This window comes from Beta vulgaris, chromosome 5, assembly GCF_026745355.1.
Source record: "Beta vulgaris subsp. vulgaris cultivar EL10 chromosome 5, EL10.2, whole genome shotgun sequence".
Classification (NCBI taxonomy): domain Eukaryota; kingdom Viridiplantae; phylum Streptophyta; class Magnoliopsida; order Caryophyllales; family Amaranthaceae; genus Beta; species Beta vulgaris.
In genome coordinates, this window is record NC_079206.1 from 59,764,771 (window position 1) to 59,782,683 (window position 17,913).

At 36.6% G+C, this 17,913-nt stretch overlaps 2 protein-coding genes across 2 annotated transcripts; both read right to left on the bottom strand.

The window, feature by feature from the left end:
- Nucleotides 1–5,032: 5,032 nt before the first annotated feature.
- Nucleotides 5,033–6,196, bottom strand: LOC104894165 (germin-like protein subfamily T member 2). The gene has a single exon (XM_010680340.4). It carries the CDS (start codon nucleotides 5,921–5,923, stop codon nucleotides 5,165–5,167), a length of 759 nt encoding a protein of 252 aa, XP_010678642.2. The 5' UTR covers nucleotides 5,924–6,196; the 3' UTR covers nucleotides 5,033–5,164.
- A 131-nt stretch (nucleotides 6,197–6,327) lies between these two features.
- Nucleotides 6,328–12,136, bottom strand: LOC104894166 (5-formyltetrahydrofolate cyclo-ligase, mitochondrial). Its single transcript, XM_010680341.4, has 8 exons — nucleotides 11,766–12,136; nucleotides 8,621–8,764; nucleotides 8,064–8,228; nucleotides 7,186–7,227; nucleotides 7,040–7,085; nucleotides 6,848–6,918; nucleotides 6,627–6,753; nucleotides 6,328–6,542 (listed from the first exon to the last, which is right to left on the bottom strand). Exons 1-8 carry the CDS (start codon nucleotides 12,094–12,096, stop codon nucleotides 6,524–6,526), a joined length of 945 nt encoding a protein of 314 aa, XP_010678643.2. The 5' UTR covers nucleotides 12,097–12,136; the 3' UTR covers nucleotides 6,328–6,523.
- Nucleotides 12,137–17,913: the final 5,777 nt, after the last annotated feature.

Genomic DNA, 17,913 nt, shown 5'->3' on the forward strand with positions numbered 1-17,913 from the left:
ATATTAGCATCGAAATTTTCTGACAGTGCCCAATTTTCGAGATTACTTTTTTGTTTGACTGATAACTTTTTTCATGTATATTGACAATTTTACCCCTGCTAGATGTTTATAAACATCTAGCAGTTAGAGGTTTATCATTTCTCGGTTGGTTGACGGTAATGCAGATTTTTGAAGGTGAGAACATTTGTTAATCTAAACTTCTATACATCGCCCCACAATTACTTAAAATCGCCCAAAAAAAAATGAAATTACACTTATAACCTTTTCTTTTTTTCCCTTAAATCACCACCATCCCCTCCTGTCAAGCTACCACCACCACTCACCTCCTGCCAGGCTGCCACCACCACCCACCTCCTGCCAAGCTGCCACCACCACAATCTGCCTCCATCACCGCTGCTTTGGTCGCGCAAATGCAGGCGAAATTTTTTTATGCCATGGGCGAACGTCCGCGGTGGACGTTCCACCCATGGCCCGAACGTCTGGCATGTACGTTCGGGCTATGGAGCGATCGTCCGTGGTGGACGTTCCACCCATGGCCCGAACGTCCAGGCCAGACGTTCGGCCCATGGGTGGAACGTCCACCACGGACGATCGCCCATGGCATAAAAAAATTTCACCTGCCTGTTCTCCCCCAACAATGGCTGCTATCTATGGTGTTTGTGTTTGGTTTATACTTTATAGCTTGTTTATCATTGGGAATACGTGGGAAAGAATGGGTGTAAGATGTTTTGATTATCTCAAGATTTATGCTCCAAGTTTAGTCATGATAGATGGTTGCCCAAGGCTATGATAATGAATCTACATGTGAGTTTATCTACAGCACAGTAATTTCCAAAAGAAGGGTGAATACTTTATTACCCATGATAAACAAGCTTGAGAATTTAATAGAAAGGGAGATATATGCCATCTTCGAGCCATGAATATCAAGTCACCTATTTGCATAAACAAATTCTTTTGCTGATAAGGAGGAATTTTCACCTTACAGAGCATGGTAATATTTTTTGTCTTTTAAAATGCTGTTGTTGGTGGATCTGTTGTTCTTGTTGGTGGATCTGCTGTTGTTGTTGTTTGGGTAGGTGGTGGTGATGGTGGTGGAGGGGGTGGGTGGTGTGGAAAGGAGAAAAGGGTAAAATGGTCTATAAAATAAATTTTGGGCGATTTTAAGTAATTTTGGAGGCGATGTTTAACAATGCTCTTATAATCTATAAACATATCTCCATATGTGCGATAATAATATAGTGCTTCTAACTGCTGGTTTCGTTGGAAGCAAGGATATTATGATGTTTAGTAATTTATCTGGTAAAGTATTCTCTATCAATATCTCCATTAGGCTTGAAATGTGGATGCAACACATGTCTCCCTCATAGATTTGAAACCGTGACCTTTATATCACACCGACTCTGATACCATGTCAAAGAACCAACTCAACCAAAAGGTAAGTTGATGGTCGGAGTCCCAAGAATATATAGTTTTATGCTCTATCAATATCTTCATGAACTCCTAATATCACAGTATAAGAACAAGTCAAGAGACAGCAAAAGCGCAAATTAAACCATATACCCATGAGTTAATGAGTATAATGTGCATTATGCTCATAAAAATATAAGTACAAATTTAACGAACATATATATTTAAAAATCATTCGTAAAAGAACATAATAATATGACATAAAAAATGTGGTTATAACATAATTTAATATATTAAGGGGCTTTTATTCTTTTGGACTAAACTGAATTATATAGAACATAACTGAATTAAATATGTCTAAACAGAACTGAACTGAATTAAATTTGTCTAAACAGAACTGAACTGAAGTGTATGAAAACTGTGAGAGGAAACTAATTGAATTGAACTGAATTTTCCTGAACTAAACTGAATTGAACTTAATAAAACTAAATTTGTCTGAACTGAACTGAATTTTCATTAATTCAATCCAAAAGAACATTGCAGCTTAAGTTGCAAGTTTTCAAGAAAATTAGAGCTTGTCATCCAAATTAACACTAACCAAGTTTTAATTTTAATGTGATATGTAATAGTTAATTGATTGATAATACACATATTGGAAAAATAGTAAAGAAAAGAAAGTATCAAGCAATAATCTAATACTAGGTTAAGGGTCTTGCTATCTATTGCCTGTATTTATTAAATATTGTCCGTATTTTTATACACTGGGTTGGGCGCTGCATGCAGGTGGTGGCAATGGTGGTGGACTGATGGGTATGGAGGAAGAAGAAGCTGATGAATTGAAGGAGAAAGAGGAAAAACGACAAATAGCATAGATGACGATGTGGGTTAAAGGACAATGGTAATGATTGTCCTAGTGCTTTTGAAATTTGATCGAAGATTCACCTAATTAAGCAAGAACAAGGAAGGTCAACAGTCACTAAATATAGATATGTACTTTGTGGATAGGGGTTTAAGTAGACTGCGAAAAGTCTAGAGTAGAATCCATTTCAGTTCAAACTCGTTCGACTGGAATATACAGAAAAATATTATGAATTGGACTTATTCCAAATATTTTCGTATTGGATTTGGACTCACTCCTTTAGAGTCCCAAAATGTCCAATACAATATTGACGCTTTAAATTTCGTTAGCCAGAGTCTGATTTTTAAATTACCCTCCAAAGTGAAACGTCTAAAGTTACCTTACTCTTTTACCCTTTTGTTAAATAAAATCATCAATCATATCTCTAACCTTAGTCCCTAGTAACCTGACTTAGTCATCTTCCTCACTATATAAATTTCATAACTCATCTCAGTATATAAATTTCATTTTCTTTGTTTCCTCTCAACTTAGATCTAGACTGTTGTTATCTTGCTGATTGTTAATAACTTAAAAACTTAAGAAGCTAGGCTTCTTATTTATTATTATTTTAGGTTGGATCTTGTAATTTTGCAATTTGCTTTTTATTATAGACTTTAAATATGGATGTAATGCATTTAATTTTCCAGATTTAAATTATGAGAAAACATTATGAACTTGAATTTATAGAAAATTAATATTAATATAATATTAGGACTGAAATGGATTCGAACTCAAGAAAATAGTTTTTGACTGGATCGAAAATAAGTTCGGATCGGATATGGACTCGGTTTCTCGGGAAAAATCTAATCCAATCCAACCAATTTACACCACTACTGGTGACCAGCGTCTGCCCATATATAAATTTTAGTTTTGAAATCTCTCTTTGATTTAGAATGTGTTTGGTTGGGAGGAAAGTGTTTTCCAGAATAAAAAAATCCTTAGTTTCCTTTGTTTGTTTTGGACCGAATTAAGGAGAAAAAGGTATGAGTTGAACTTCATTTTCCAATGATAGAAAATTACTTTTCTAGTGAAGCAAAGGAACCCAAACTTTCCTTACTCTATCAAATGATACACAACACAAACAAAGAAAAATCTGTTGAAAATAATGTTGCTTTCCTTACAACCAAAGGAAAATTAATACTTCCTCCGTTTCTTTTTACTCGCTACACTTCTCATTTCACGGACTCCTAGGCAATTTTTGGAGAAGAGAGAGGTAGAGAGTAAAAAGAAAAGGGACCCATGTGGGAGGAGAGAGATAGAGAGAGTTTATTGCCCAAAAAAGAAGTGTAGCAAGTAATGTGAAACTTCCCATAATGGAAAGTGTAGCGAGTAAAAAGAAACGGAGGAAGTATAGAATTGAGTTTTTCTTTGAAAAATGGTTTGTATGGAAAACCACTTTCCATTAAAAATGTTTTTCGTCCAACCAAACACACCTTTATCGAGTTTAATATCTAATTCTTTTTTTTGGTAAGATGAATAATTTATGAGTTGCCCTCACACAGGGCCCAATCTAGAGGCCCAGACACTTAGAAAGAAGGAGAGTTGTAAGGGAAATTCTTCTCTAAGTGCCCCTCATTTAGTGGGATTTGAACCCCTAACCTTGAAATCCTACCAATTGAGCCAAATTATATATTTTTGTAAGATAAAATGATGGCGACTCACTTAAGGGAGATAAGGGAAGTATCTCAAATGAGTCTCATAAATTTTGATCTCTAAACTTTAGAAATACGAGATGAGAAGTGAACCACTATTTTACCACTTCAACCTCAAATCTAATATCTAATTATTGTTGGGAGAAGCGCACAAGCATTGGTTAACTATAGTTTTTTTTTTTTTGCTTGATAGGGGAGGTCAACTATAGTTTTTTTTTTTTTGAGGGGAGGTCAACTATAGTTTGGAAGGTTTAAGTAAGATATCTTACGTAGATCCTAGTTATTTTAGGAATCAGGACTAAAATTTTAAATCTGTGTTGTTATCATAAAATTGAACTCCTATACCTATTAGTATAATATAGAACCTGAAGTATATAAAATGTCTACCCTTAATAGAATACTTACTACAATGACTTTTCTAAAGTTAAAGGATGTGTTTCATTTATTTTGACTAATGTGAACTAATTCAAACTTATTTTTATTTTTTACTTGTTATAAATTGTCTTACCTTATTTATATTTTAAATAAGCTATAAATTAAGTAAATTAGATTACTATTTGACAACTTGTTTGATAGAAGACATTTGCAAAGAAAAGAAAGGAATTGGAAGAAAACATATTTTTCCAATATTTAGTTCAAAAAACCACATTATAAGCAGTAGGAAATGTAAGGAAGTGGAACAAAAGCCTCATTACAAAATTTTCATTTTTCTTTCTTCGCCCAAAATTGGAGGAACTATGGAAAAAATAGAAAACTCAAACGAAATACGAAAAAATACGGTGTTCTCCTTTCTCTTCTCTTCTCTTCTCTTCTTATTCTCTTCCCTTCCTTTTCTTTACTAAAAACTTACCAAATAGGTTGTAAATCGTATGATTTGAGTACTTTGAAGTTCAGATAATATGAACTTTTATTAAACCTAATTAGAAATTGATTGATCAGAAAAATGGATTAGAACTTCATCCTCGTTTTACTTCTTTTAATTAAAATCCCATGGTATCCTCAATTTCATTTTGGTTTTGAAGTGACAGAATTTACCATTAACAAACTGCCAATCCAACTTGGAAGCAACATAAGCTAAATAAAAAAATCATATCTTTATTGTTTTATTAATACATGCATAATGCATACAACTTTGACATTATTAAATTAACAAAATAATGAAAAAATAAAAACAAAGGGAATCTTCATAGTAGTAATTTAGTTACAATCAAAAGTTGGATTTTATTCCTTCGACAATGCTCTGGTCCACTAGGAAAGTTTGGCTTAAAACATCATCTGGAATTGAAGGGTTTGTACCAAACAAGGTTGAGGATAATAACACTACTCCTGGATTCTGACTATTGAAAGCTGTAATGATGAGTGCCTTATTTTGTCCAACATTCTTTTGAAAATGAACCAACCCCCTTGGGATTACAAACATCTGTCCTGGAACCAACACCTTTGAATAGTACACATTCCCCGTGGTTACGAACCCTACTAGAACTCTCCCCTTCATCACCACACCGCTCTCACTTGCTCGTGGGTGGGAATGGGGCGGGTTCATCCCATCCACAGCAAGATCAACCCGATTCATTGAAATCCCGAGCATATTAAGGGCAGGAAATGTGAGGACGTTTCCGGGTGTGACCCTTGATCCAAACGAGTTTGATGTGTTTCCCTCATTCATAAACCCATCAAAGAAGAAATCTTCAGAGGTCACATTTGAGGTTTGTTTGCAAGGGAAATTAGCAAATGAGGGAGAGGCATTAAGGTCCGCTACACAAAAATCTAGCAAAGGATCGGGATCCGCAGCATGGGAGAGAAAAGGAGCAAGCAAGAATACTACAAGGTAGAGTAGGGGAGCCATGAAATTATCTAGAGTGTTTGTTTGTATTGTTCTAAGATTAAGATTTTTCTTTTGATATTGTTCCAAGACTAAGATTAAACGTTTATATAGGACGTCAACATGTGACTTTGTCAAAGGCATAAAATTTGATTAGTATTAAATAGAGCTAGGGATGATGCTTAGCAAGGAAATTTAGCGGTTGCTGAGGGAAGAAGTAGACTTAAGTTCAATGTGGTAAGTTGTAGTGGTTAAAGACAAGACTCATTCAAATTGTTGAACATGGAAGAAGCTTGTGTTTTGCTTAGGATTATCTGGCTTTCATGCTCTAGAACCTTAAGAGATCCAACTCAATGAGCCACAATAGTCATCTTGACCTGTACAAACTATCACGGTGCTCTTCCCTACCAATCGCGAATCATTCGAGCAACACTGGTTGATCTACGAATAGTGCAAAAGATAACTCTTGGGGGTGTAATCTACTCTACTGATTTTGATGTACCTAACTTGTTATAACTAGACTAACCTTACCTGTGAAGATAGAGCACTTCCTTGTAATCGTTTTAGTATCGATATAAGAAGTGCAAGCAAATATTACAATGAACGTGATGTATAACATTCTATCAGGAAAGAGGTAATATCAAAAGTTCAATAAAAACAATGCATCACAACCTCAGAGATCAAGAAGCTCCAGTTACATTAGAGAATGCCACAGGAAGAACAGAGGTAACAGGCCTCGAAAAGTCATATGTCATGCTCCATCCTGAAATATTGTACTAAAATAGGTTATATCACTGCTATTGAGAAAAACAGGTACAGGCGGTGGCGACAATGTTATATCTGATACCTTTGACGTGCAGCTGAGCTAATTGGAATAACACCAGCTGGAGATATTAAAGCGTCCACAAAAACATCATTGGGAGTGATTGGAATGACTCCATCATCCAATATTTGCACAGAATATGACAGAGCAACTACATAATAAATTCAAGTGATCAATATTATCAGATAATTTCAAAATCTGAAGCAGATAAGTTAGCTGCATATAGGGAGAAATGTAAAACATACCAAGGAGTGGTAGCTTCCAGTTCTGTTTGTTAACAAGCTGTCGGTAGTTCCTTAAGAAAGTGTCGTAGTAACTGAAGTTTTCAAGATATTAGAGTTTGTACTATAAGTCTTTTTATTTTGTTTCATAGACAAAAATTAAGCATTTCAATGAGAAAATGTCAGAATGTAAGCACTTGAGGCTTTTTAACATACCCTCCACCACGGCCTAAGCGTCTTCCAGATTTGTCGAATGCAAGTCCTGGAAAAGGACAATTAAGATGATCAACCAAAAGGTTACTCTTTCAAGTTTCAACTCTGTCAATGTGGGCATGTATTGAGCAAGTGATAGACCATATTACCAGGTAAGAGCAAGAGGTCAACTGCTTCACTTGCATGCATAACTGCAACAACAGATAATTTGATTACTTGTTTGCTAAATATTCTTACAGCAAAAAATAAAAGATTTTTCTAAAAAAAAAAAAACTTATATTACACAAATTATGACACGTGTCCTCCATACATCATTTATTTTTAATACCAAGCGAGAATGTAAAGGGAACTTCAGTTACAGCTAAGTTCAAAATAGAAACACTGCAGAATGGAGATTAGAGATAGCACTTCCCACCACCAAACCACCCCCAAAGAGTGGGGGGGGGGGGGATGAAACGAAAAGGAAAAAGAAATCAAGGAGAAGAATGAGTGGTTCTGTGGCTTGAAATCTCATTAGAGTACCACTCACAAAGTAACTTCAAGTGGAAGAAAAATGTTAGTGCTCGGCAGGTTTGAATGTGATACTGAGAGAGACTGAAATTATAAGGAAGAACTGTTCACGTATTCGCAAGTGGAAGAGCATGTTACTCCTAATCACATGGATATGAATGTGAAATTGGGATAGAGCAGATATCAGGAAACTAGAATATATTGATGGTGTTCTCTAAAGCAAGTAAGAAATTGTTGCTCCTAATCACACTTTACTTTGACTGGGTACTGGACCAAATGAGCACGGAACAAGAGATCAATATACTTACCCAATACAGGGATTTGAATCTAGCAATTACAGTTATTGTTAGTAATACAGAATTTCAGTAAGATTAGGGAAATAGTACTAGAGGGCCGTTTCAATTCACTGCAACAAATAAAGTTGCCCATAACATAGTTTAATATATCAAGCATCATGTCAATCATCTTCACAGAAACTAAAATATGATAGGCAATTAAGGACTAGAATTTGAGCTACCATCTTCACGTTGATTTCCTCTACTATCCACAGGAGCAGGTTCCAGGATTTCCATCGAGTTTGCGATTAGATCATCCATACTACAGATGTTAAGCATCCGCATATGACTGTTTTTGTCCTCCACCCTGGGCACATAAAGTGTTTTACCTCCGAGGTCTTGTTTGTCTGCAAGCCACAAACTAAAGTTTACAGTTGTCAAAAGAAAATGAAGATGCTGAACCAGTAGTGTCAAAAAGGTATTCAACCACAAAATTACATGGGAGAAACTCAATACTTTATAAATAAGTAGCTTCAGCAATCACGATTAACCCCCATACCAAATTTTCACATTCATGATGCAAATTGATGCCAAAAATGAATTCTAAAACTTCTGTCACTTCCATATCTCAAAAGACAGACCAAAATGTTCTAAGTGCAAGTGACCTTTCTTGAGTTACACCACACCATTGACCTCAGCAAGAATCATGATACCACCCATTTCCCAAAGACTAATGTTCTTGAAGTTGAGATTCATGGGACAAATTACTGAGACAAATCGGCAAAGTACTGAGACAAACCTCCTTTATCTGAAATCTGTAGGCTCTCTGCCAAAATTGTAGTTGTATCAACTTCTCGCAATGCACGGCAACTTATATATGCACATAATCGTCGGCTGGATTTGAACCATGGAGCATCTAGAACCAAGCGCTGAAGTGCATCATCTGAATAGACAGACAATAGTACAAGACGAACAAATAAGGTAACTGTCACCTATCAATAAAACTTTGCAGAATTTGGAAACGGACGGCAGCAGAAACCAAATAATTCATAGAAGCCTACTGTCAAGCCCTATCATTGCAGGTATTTTGAGTGTCGGAACATGTCGATAATGTGGGTGAAATATCACATTGAAACACGTCACAAGAGATTCTATTCTTCTCCTGTTGAAATACAATGAGTATAGCATTACCAGACTATAGATTCTCCCAGGCTTGAAGGTTATAAATAAATTATTTCAAGCTCTGTGCGGATTGTTCGTAATGCAATGATGGAGTAATATCAAGCTTGTAAGTCAAGTGTTCATCGTGCAAATCCAAAAAATTATGTGCGGTGATCAATGGGCCTCAAGTTTGATGGGATTCAAAAACATTAGTGCTTATAGAATACTTTCATAATTTAGTGGTCTTGTCTGTAAGATTCAATCTCAGAATAGTCTTGTTTGTAAGATTCAACGTCAGAATGGATGATGAGGGATCAATCCAAAACCAAATCCTTTTGGCATATGCAGGCATGGAGCACTAGTAACAAAGAATCAGTCTGCATCGATTCTATGAAATTAACCTACAAAGAGCTGCAATGTTTTAAAGAGTCTCTTCAATAAAGATTTAGTTTTATTCTGTAATTGTTACCAAAACATCTTGATTTTATTCTACATTAAAAATTAAGTCTTAACAAAATTGTTCCATTAGTTCCCAAACCTTTTTTGCTTTTACCTAGATTAGAAGATTTTGACAAATGATAATCATGTTCATTAGATTTGACCACTTGGTTACATTGAAGGAGACAACCAAGTGATTATAACTTATAAGAGATCAGCAAGGGCATTACGCTTGCCCTTGGACCATACAAACCCTCATTGATGACATTAGACAATTGCTGCGTCAATTTAGATTCTACACCATTAAGCACATTTTTCGGAAAACTAATCAAGTAGCGGATCTTCTATCAAAAAAAGGTCACAAAAGTTCTGGTGTCTCGGTTGACATGAATGTTTCAACAGAACTCTCGTTACATAAATTTGTTCTTCTTGATTCGTTAGGAGTCTCCCTTCAGAGAAGAGTGTCCTAACTTTCCTCATGTATTAAAAAAAAAAGATGCTCTTGCAAAGATTGAAAAAGGTGCTTTAAAGAGCGTTTAGTTTCAGAGGGAAAATCTTAGCAAGAAGATGATGGTCAAGGAGACAAATTAGGAATAGGGTTCAGAGAGCCTCTTCAACAAATAGTACATATCAAGAAATAAGTTCTTTTGTACGTTTGCATTGATTGGTGAGAACAATTGCAATTGAAGGTATAAGAGCGTATTCAAGTCTCGATACAAGATCCTGCATCTAAGTTGCACTGCTATAGTTAATCTAGCACCATCTTGATTTCGGACCATGTAACTCCGACACCTTCATATACCTCAAAAACGGGGTGTCGTGTCATGTCGTGTCCGACACGACACTTCACTTGGATACTTCATTTTAAACTAAAAACTTGACTTTTCTACAAAATAGCCGAGTCGGACACTTGGACACCCGTATCCGAGTAAACACTCAATCCGTGTCTAAGTAACATAGATTCTGGACATAAAGTAAAGATCTAATTTATTGTTGAACATTTTTAGACTAAAACTTGCAAGAGAAGGGCTGAAATGCAGTTAGACTTCTCAAAAACTACAGCCACATAAATCTTGATCTACTATCTATTACATATATTCACACAATTTCATTCTAATCAATGGAACCAGCATAAGATCAAGCCCCTTATCCTGAAAAATTGTTTCAAAATGATAGAACTAGACTCCCGTACTGCTCCTTCCTGCAGCTGTTCAATTAATTTAACTTAATAGGACAAGATTCTAAAACTTTTCCAGATGTAACAAAAAGTATAAGATGATACTCATTTTTGTTGCCTTACGAGTTCCCTACAATCAGCTTTCAATACAAGACATCTTACAGCAAGTTTACACATTTTGAAACTAATCAAAGAAGAAAGAAAATGAGGGACTGGTAAAAATTTAACAATCTAACACATGTTGTATTCACCTCATGTCATCAGTTAAAGACGATTAAAACCTCCACTTGGGTCCATTTTCCATCTTAAAGCAGATTTTCTTCATCCATCTACTAATACATGTACTAGAGTCACCCCCCCCCCCCAACCTCTTTTTAATCATCAATGTCTCCATTTCTTCAAACTTCTAGAAAATAATTATTACCTCAGTACAAGCTACTTTCAATAATCCAATTCCCTCAAAGATAAAGAGAACATAAGCAAATTACACCCAATTTATTAACCCTTTTACCTTCTGACAAAGTTTAAAATTTTCTTCCTAGTAATCAAACTTCCATGTTAGGACGCCTTGAATCTGGCATTTCGAACGACCTAACACAGGAACTCGTACTCTCACTGCCCCAGCTAATCAATATGTTAGATTATTTATTCTTTTCTGTTTCTTTGATTGCTTGTTATTGTTATAACAAAACCAAATTGACCAATTTTTCTGCCCACATTACTATTTCACTTAAAGTAACCCCTCAAAAAAAATATATATATACATACAAACGGCTTGTACGTAAGACATGATCACACATGTACATGGCTAACAAGCCAAATTACATGGCTAACAAGTCAAATGAACACATGTACATGGCTAACAAGTCAAATGAACACATGTAAATGACTAACAAGTTAAATGAACATATATACATTCATGTTGGTACATGTTCATTGGTATTGGTCTTTGCATTCACAATCTTGTCCATTATATTCACCGTGCGTATTGTTCTCATCTTACGGAAGTGTGTATGTACTAATTTGCATTTTACTCAAACTTTCCAATATAATCAACATACCAACATAAATCAGCAATTACATCAAAACCCCAATTCACAAATAAAATAAAGATTAAAAAACTCAAAGTTGAAAAAAGATTGTAACTTTTTACATAAAGCAATTATACCTTCAAGAGCACGCTGAGAAGGGTCCATTTCTTTAAGAGATTTGCGGACTTTGGATCGAATTACCCGTTTTTGCTTGAAAATGGACTCCAATTCAGTATCAGTAACATCAGTTGAATTGCTAATATTGGTTCCTTCAGCGGTGGTGGAGCTCATTCTGAAGGAGGAGGGAGAATTAGAGAAAAGTGGTGGACGGCGCACGTTAAGGAAGCGAGAATGGGTGGAAGGTGGTGGCGATGCTAATGTGCACAGATGGTGGAGGGAGAAGGACAGGGTCATAAGTTTCTTAACTTCTTTGGCCTTTTGGCTTGAAAGTCTCCCAAATATGTTCATTTTCTTTGGCCCTTACACATATATGTGCCTGATAAATGGGTATAATTTATTCTAGTTTACATGAGATGTGATCAGTTCTAATTTCTTGAAAGTATATGTCAATGAAAAATTTATGAGAGGGGTTTAGAGCAACTCCAATGGTAGAGCAAAATGAAAATTAGCTTAGAGTGCCACATAGATTTTTCTAGCTAACTCCAATTTAAGCCAAAACTCCCCCAATGGTTAGCCAATATGAGTAGGTCCCACTTGAAGTAAAATAGTTTTTTTTTTTAGAGAAGAGTATAGAAATTGTTCACCAAAATTTTCACATGGGCCCACAATTTTTGCTCAAGCCAATTGGCTTAGTTAAGCTACATTGGCTAGCAAATGAAATTCTAGCTACTCACTCCAATGGTTGGGCTAATTGCTTAACTTTTTATTTATTTGCTAGCAAGTCCCTAATGTTCACCATTGGAGTTGCTCTTATAGATGTATGAAGAAAAGGAAATATATATATATTTTTTTAATAAGGTAAGATAAAAACATTATGATACCCCTCCTTTCGAGGGGAATACCTAATGCGTCGAATACAATGATAGAAAAAACTAGAGTAACTAGGTGTCCTACATTGGCTATCCAACAACTCGATTGGCTTCTCTGAACATATGTTTGATTTTGCAAGAGGTAAAGTGATTGAGCATTAACTTACAATCTGCAAGAATATTTGCAATTTTTCGCGAAACATACCAATGATCGTTGATGGTATTGATAACAATGAGGTTGTCGCCTTCTATTATGATGTTGTTGATGCCGAAGTGGATAGCAAGTTTGAGACCATGTTGAAATGTTGTGGCCTCGGCAATAAGGACCGAAGTTTGACCCAGATTAAAGGCTTTGGCATGAACCAGTTGATCTTCGCGATAATGATGACTCTAACAGTTGCAACCAACCTACGGACCGAACCATCAAAGTTTACTTTGAAGAAGATAGGAGGAGGAGGTTCCCAGGCTACAAAAGTAGCAGAGGGAACTGGGAAAGGGAAGGGGGTGGTACTCCCCTAAGAGGAGATCTAGTAGCATGACAAGCATCCACTTGTAAGCGGAGCTTCCATTCATCATGAGCGAATCTAGCTCGGCGAATGATACATTGGGGACACCATTGTTCATTATTGAAAATGATGGAAGTTCTTTCTTTCCATATGCTCCAGAAGAGAAGGATATATTTAAGCAAGGAAGTTTTAGCCTTGTAATCCTGTAGAAATTGTAGAATGAAGCGGAAGGACGTTGGCGGAGCACACCATGTAGCTATCTTCGCGAGGTGCCAAAGATTTTGGGACTGGGTGCAATTGAAGAGAAGGTGGTCAAAAGAAAAGGCAATATATATATATATACATATATATATATATATATATACATATAATTATATATATATACATATATATATATACATATATGTATATATATATATATATATATATATGTATATATATATGATATATATATATATATATATATGTATATATATATATATATATATATATATATATATATATATATATATATATATATATATATATATATATGGAGGTACGACTTACACAAATGAGTAAATTTGTTCATTGTATGGCGTAGATGCAAGTTAGTTAATTGGTGACTTTTTGGGAGTAACCCTGAAATTAGACTTGGCTTGTGCCGGGTTGGGCCTGTTCTCGGGATTGACCAACGAGCTTTGGGTAACGCTGGGCCGGGCCCGATCCCGTGAATGAGAGGTCGTGCCTCCCGCGGGCCGACTCGTGTTTATGTTGTTTTTTTTGGTTTTTTTGGCAATTTTAGACAAAGAAAAGGAGCATTCAACCCGCGGGCCATAATGACATGCTCGTGCTGGGATGGGCCAAAAATAAAATTTCTTGAGCGTGGCAGGCCTTGAGCGAGTCGGGTCGGGGACTTGAGGGGGGTCGGGCCGAGCTACGTGTCGGACTTGACCGAGCCGCGTGTCGGACCTAGCCGAGCCAGGCCATGCCAACCTCTACTTGAAATCTATGATTAAATCTTGTTTATGAATGACATTTTGCAGTAATTAATTAGTATTTTTCATAATTCTTTGTATGTATATGTACTACGTAATTAGAAAATGTTAGTGCATTTCATTAATGTGAAAAAAAAGGGAGGAAATTGTTAGAATATAAATTTAGTGCTCGTTTGGTTGACAGGATTTATGTGGCAAATGAAAATTCCCATGATTTTCTCATTTTGCAAATTGTTTGGGTGACAGGAAGTTGAGAAAATGGGTGCAATGGAAATTCCTTGGGAAATTGAATTTCCCACGAAATGTGGGAATTTAAATATCCAACCCCTCCTTGGTCAATCAAAATTCATGTGAATTGCAAATTTTTTGATGTTAACCAAACATATTTATATTATTTCCTAAAAAGTACATAAGGAAAGTAATTTCCTAGAAAATAAAACTTCCTACAGAAATTAGATTTTCATGTATTACCAAACGAGCACTTAATACTTGAGAGCTGAGACCAAATTTTCCCAATATACCATATAGCTCCAACTTGCGATGGGTTGCTAAACGCCGCCCTATTTTTTCCTACTAACGCCCTGTATTTTTGTATAAAAATACAAGGGTCTTTCCTTTTCTTTCCCCTCCATTACTTCACTCATTCCCTTTCCACCCTTTCTCCATTCCTCCTCACCTCTTCCATTCCCTCTCATCTTTCACTCTCTTTCTTATCCCTTTCATTTCCTCCATTGAAGGACTACAAGATTTTAAAATTTTCTGACAAGTTCACATTTTCCAACGACTTCAAGTTTTTTTTTAACCATCTCGTTATATTACGGAGAATTGCTAATGTAATTAAAAAATTTCCGAATAAAACTGGTAGAATGTCTTAAACATGGTGCTTCGAAAAACTTAGCACGGGGGTCTCGTTGACCGGTCAGGGAGTCGGGGTCTATTTTAGGCGCTTCGAAAAACTTATGATACATGGGTTTAGTATAATCATTTTTTGTTTCAGTCTCTATTTTGGCCAATTTTATTTATCTTTGTTAGAACATCTCAGAGTAGAGTAAAATTTATCAGAAATTGACTTGAAAATGCCGAAAAAGTACCTAAGCGCCTATTTTAGGCACCCAACCACAAGAACAGGTGTGGTCAGGCGCCTAAAATTGGCGCCTAACTACAGGTACAAGCGCCTATTTGACCACAGGTTCGAATGCCTATTTTAGCCGCCTGACCACAGGTACAACGGAGGTTTGTTTTTTAATTTTACTTGCATGCATGTGGTTCATGATAATTAAGAAATGCGTATGGATTTTATTTCATAGTTCTTTTCATGTTAAACAATTATAACACAGATTGTAAAGGTGTTCACCAAAAAAAATGTGAAGTTGTTAAACATTAACAAGATTAAAGGTGTAGATGTAAGTTATACTCTGACTAGTTTTATATGCACGCTATATGTGCGTTGATGTGCAGAAAACATAATTGGTAGAAAAAATGGCTTTAAATTTTTATTTCATCGGTTAAACAATGACATTATTTTAACAATTTAAATGGTATCTTAGGCATTGTAGGGGAACACTAAAGTCCCCAGATGGCCAGATGTGATCTTAGTTAATTGTTTCGTCGTGCACAAAAATATTAGTTTTTCACATTATTGTTTTACAAAATGCACGAGGTGAGGCTGCAGACATTATCAAGATTGAGGGTAAACTTATGACAGTGGCATCGGCACAGTAGCACAGGCATAATGCAGTGCACAACTGCACCATCCATTTCATCACTTCCTCCGCAGTCTATACCATACTATCGGGGGATCTCCCACAACTATTGCATCTGCCCAACTTGATCATCCTCTTCCATAGCAAATCACACTTCATTTTCATTTTGCTCAAACTGTAAACAATGAAGACATGATAAAAGTATGTTGTTAAGTACTGTTGTTGTCTAATTGCCATGCTACTTAGCCTACTTCAATCCCATCTCATAGATCAACAGGCACTTTATTATGTATGTTGGGTATATGTTTGCATATGAAGCTCATGAAGGTGTAATGGGGTGTGGAGAAAGGTTACGTCGAAGAAATGCGTCAAATTGAAGGTTCGGGGGATCGCCCGATCGGGTCGGGCAAGGCCGCCCGATCGGTATTGGCAGCTGGTGAAAAGTGAACTCGCCCGATGGCGTCGGGCCTATTTGCCCGATCGGGCAGAACACCGAACAACGACTGGGCGTGTTCTCGCCCGATCGGGCCTGCAGCAGTACTGAAGCAGAAGCAAGCGCAAACTCGCCCGATGGCATCGGGCATACACGCCCGATCGGGCCCGAGAGCTCAATTGTTTTTGGCGTTAAGTCGCCCGATCGGGGGGGCTCGCCCGACCTGATCGGGCGGGGCTGTTTTGACGCGGTTTTGAGTTCCGAAAACGCGTTTCTTTAGTAGGGGTATAAATAGGTGCCCTAATTACGGGATTAATGTATTCTTCATCATTAAAACACATTTAGAGAGAGAAAAGGCTATAGAGAGAGATCTTGAGCACTTTTTGTAATCTTTCTTGAACGTTCATCGATTCCTAGTGCATATTCGTGGTTTTTCTCCCAGTTCTTGGGTTTCCACGTAAAAAGTTTCTGGTGTGATTTTCCTGCTTTCTTATTTCATATTCTATATTTGTTTGCTATTATTCTACGATTGATAGTCAATAGGACTTACAAGTGGTATCAGAGCTAGGTTTGATTATTGTCTAGATCTAGAATAATTAACAATGGAGGATTCAAAGATTAGAATTGAGAAGTTTGATGGGACAGATTTTGGATATTGGAAGATGCAGATAGAGGACATCTTATATCAGAAGAATCTGTATCAACCTTTGACTGATAAGCCTGCTGACATGGAAGAGGCTAAATGGAAGGTACTGGATAGGCATGCACTAGCGGTGGTGAGATTGACATTGGCTCGGACTGTGGCTTTCAATGTCAAGGACATCAAAACAACGGCTGGACTGATCAAAGCTCTGTCAGATATGTATGAGAAGCCCTCGGCTATGAATAAGGTATATCTGATGCGCCGTTTATTTGATTTAGAGATGAATAATGGTAGTTCTGCTGCTGAACATATTAATGAATTTAATTCTATAATAAGTCAGTTATCGTCTGTTAATATTGCTTTTAGGATGAAGTGAAAGCTTTAATTTTGTTGTCCTCTTTACCTACTGCTTGGGAAACTGTTGTTACTGCTGTGAGTAATTCCTCTGGTAAAGAGAAATTGGTTTATGATGTTGTCCGTGATCTTATTTTGAGTGAGAGCATTCGAAGGAAAGAGAGTGGAGAATCATCTGGAGCATACAGTGCAGAGGGTAGAGGGAGGGGAAAACAAAAGGGAAAAGGGAAGAGTTCACAAGGGAGATCAAAATCAAGGGGGCGAAGTAAGTCTAAGGGCAGAACAAATTTTACCTGTTGGAATTGTGGTGAGAAGGGTCATCCAAAGAGGGATTGTCCACATCCCAAGAAGAAGGGTGGAAAATCTGATCATAATGAGAAACAGGAGGATAGTGATAACTCATCGATATTTTCTGCATCGAATGAGATTGAGGATGCTCTGGTTTTGAGTGTTGATAGTTCTATAGAGTCGTGGATCCTAGATTCGGGGGCATCATTTCATTCTTCACCTATGAAGGAGCTATTTCGGGACTTCAAGGCAAAGATAAGATCCTCAGCTCTCTTTCTGATACAGATACAGATGCGTTGGTATTGTTTGTATGTTTGTTCAGACAATGGAAAAGGTATGCAAAGAAAGTATTTAACTAATTTTTGGAAAAGCTGCAATATCTTAATCACCTA

Excerpts from the sequence above, each read along its gene's own strand:
- LOC104894165 (XM_010680340.4), bottom strand. The coding sequence starts at position 5,923 with ATGCCTTTGACAAAGTCACATGTTGACGTCCTATATAAACGTTTAATC.
- LOC104894166 (XM_010680341.4), bottom strand. The coding sequence starts at position 12,096 with ATGAACATATTTGGGAGACTTTCAAGCCAAAAGGCCAAAGAAGTTAAG. Across the intron at positions 8,765-11,765 it reads TTCTCAGCGTGCTCTTGAAG|ATGATGCACTTCAGCGCTTG; the intron begins GTATAATTGCTT and ends CTGTCTATTCAG. Across the intron at positions 7,228-8,063 it reads AGGAAATCAACGTGAAGATG|TTATGCATGCAAGTGAAGCA; the intron begins GTAGCTCAAATT and ends CTGTTGTTGCAG.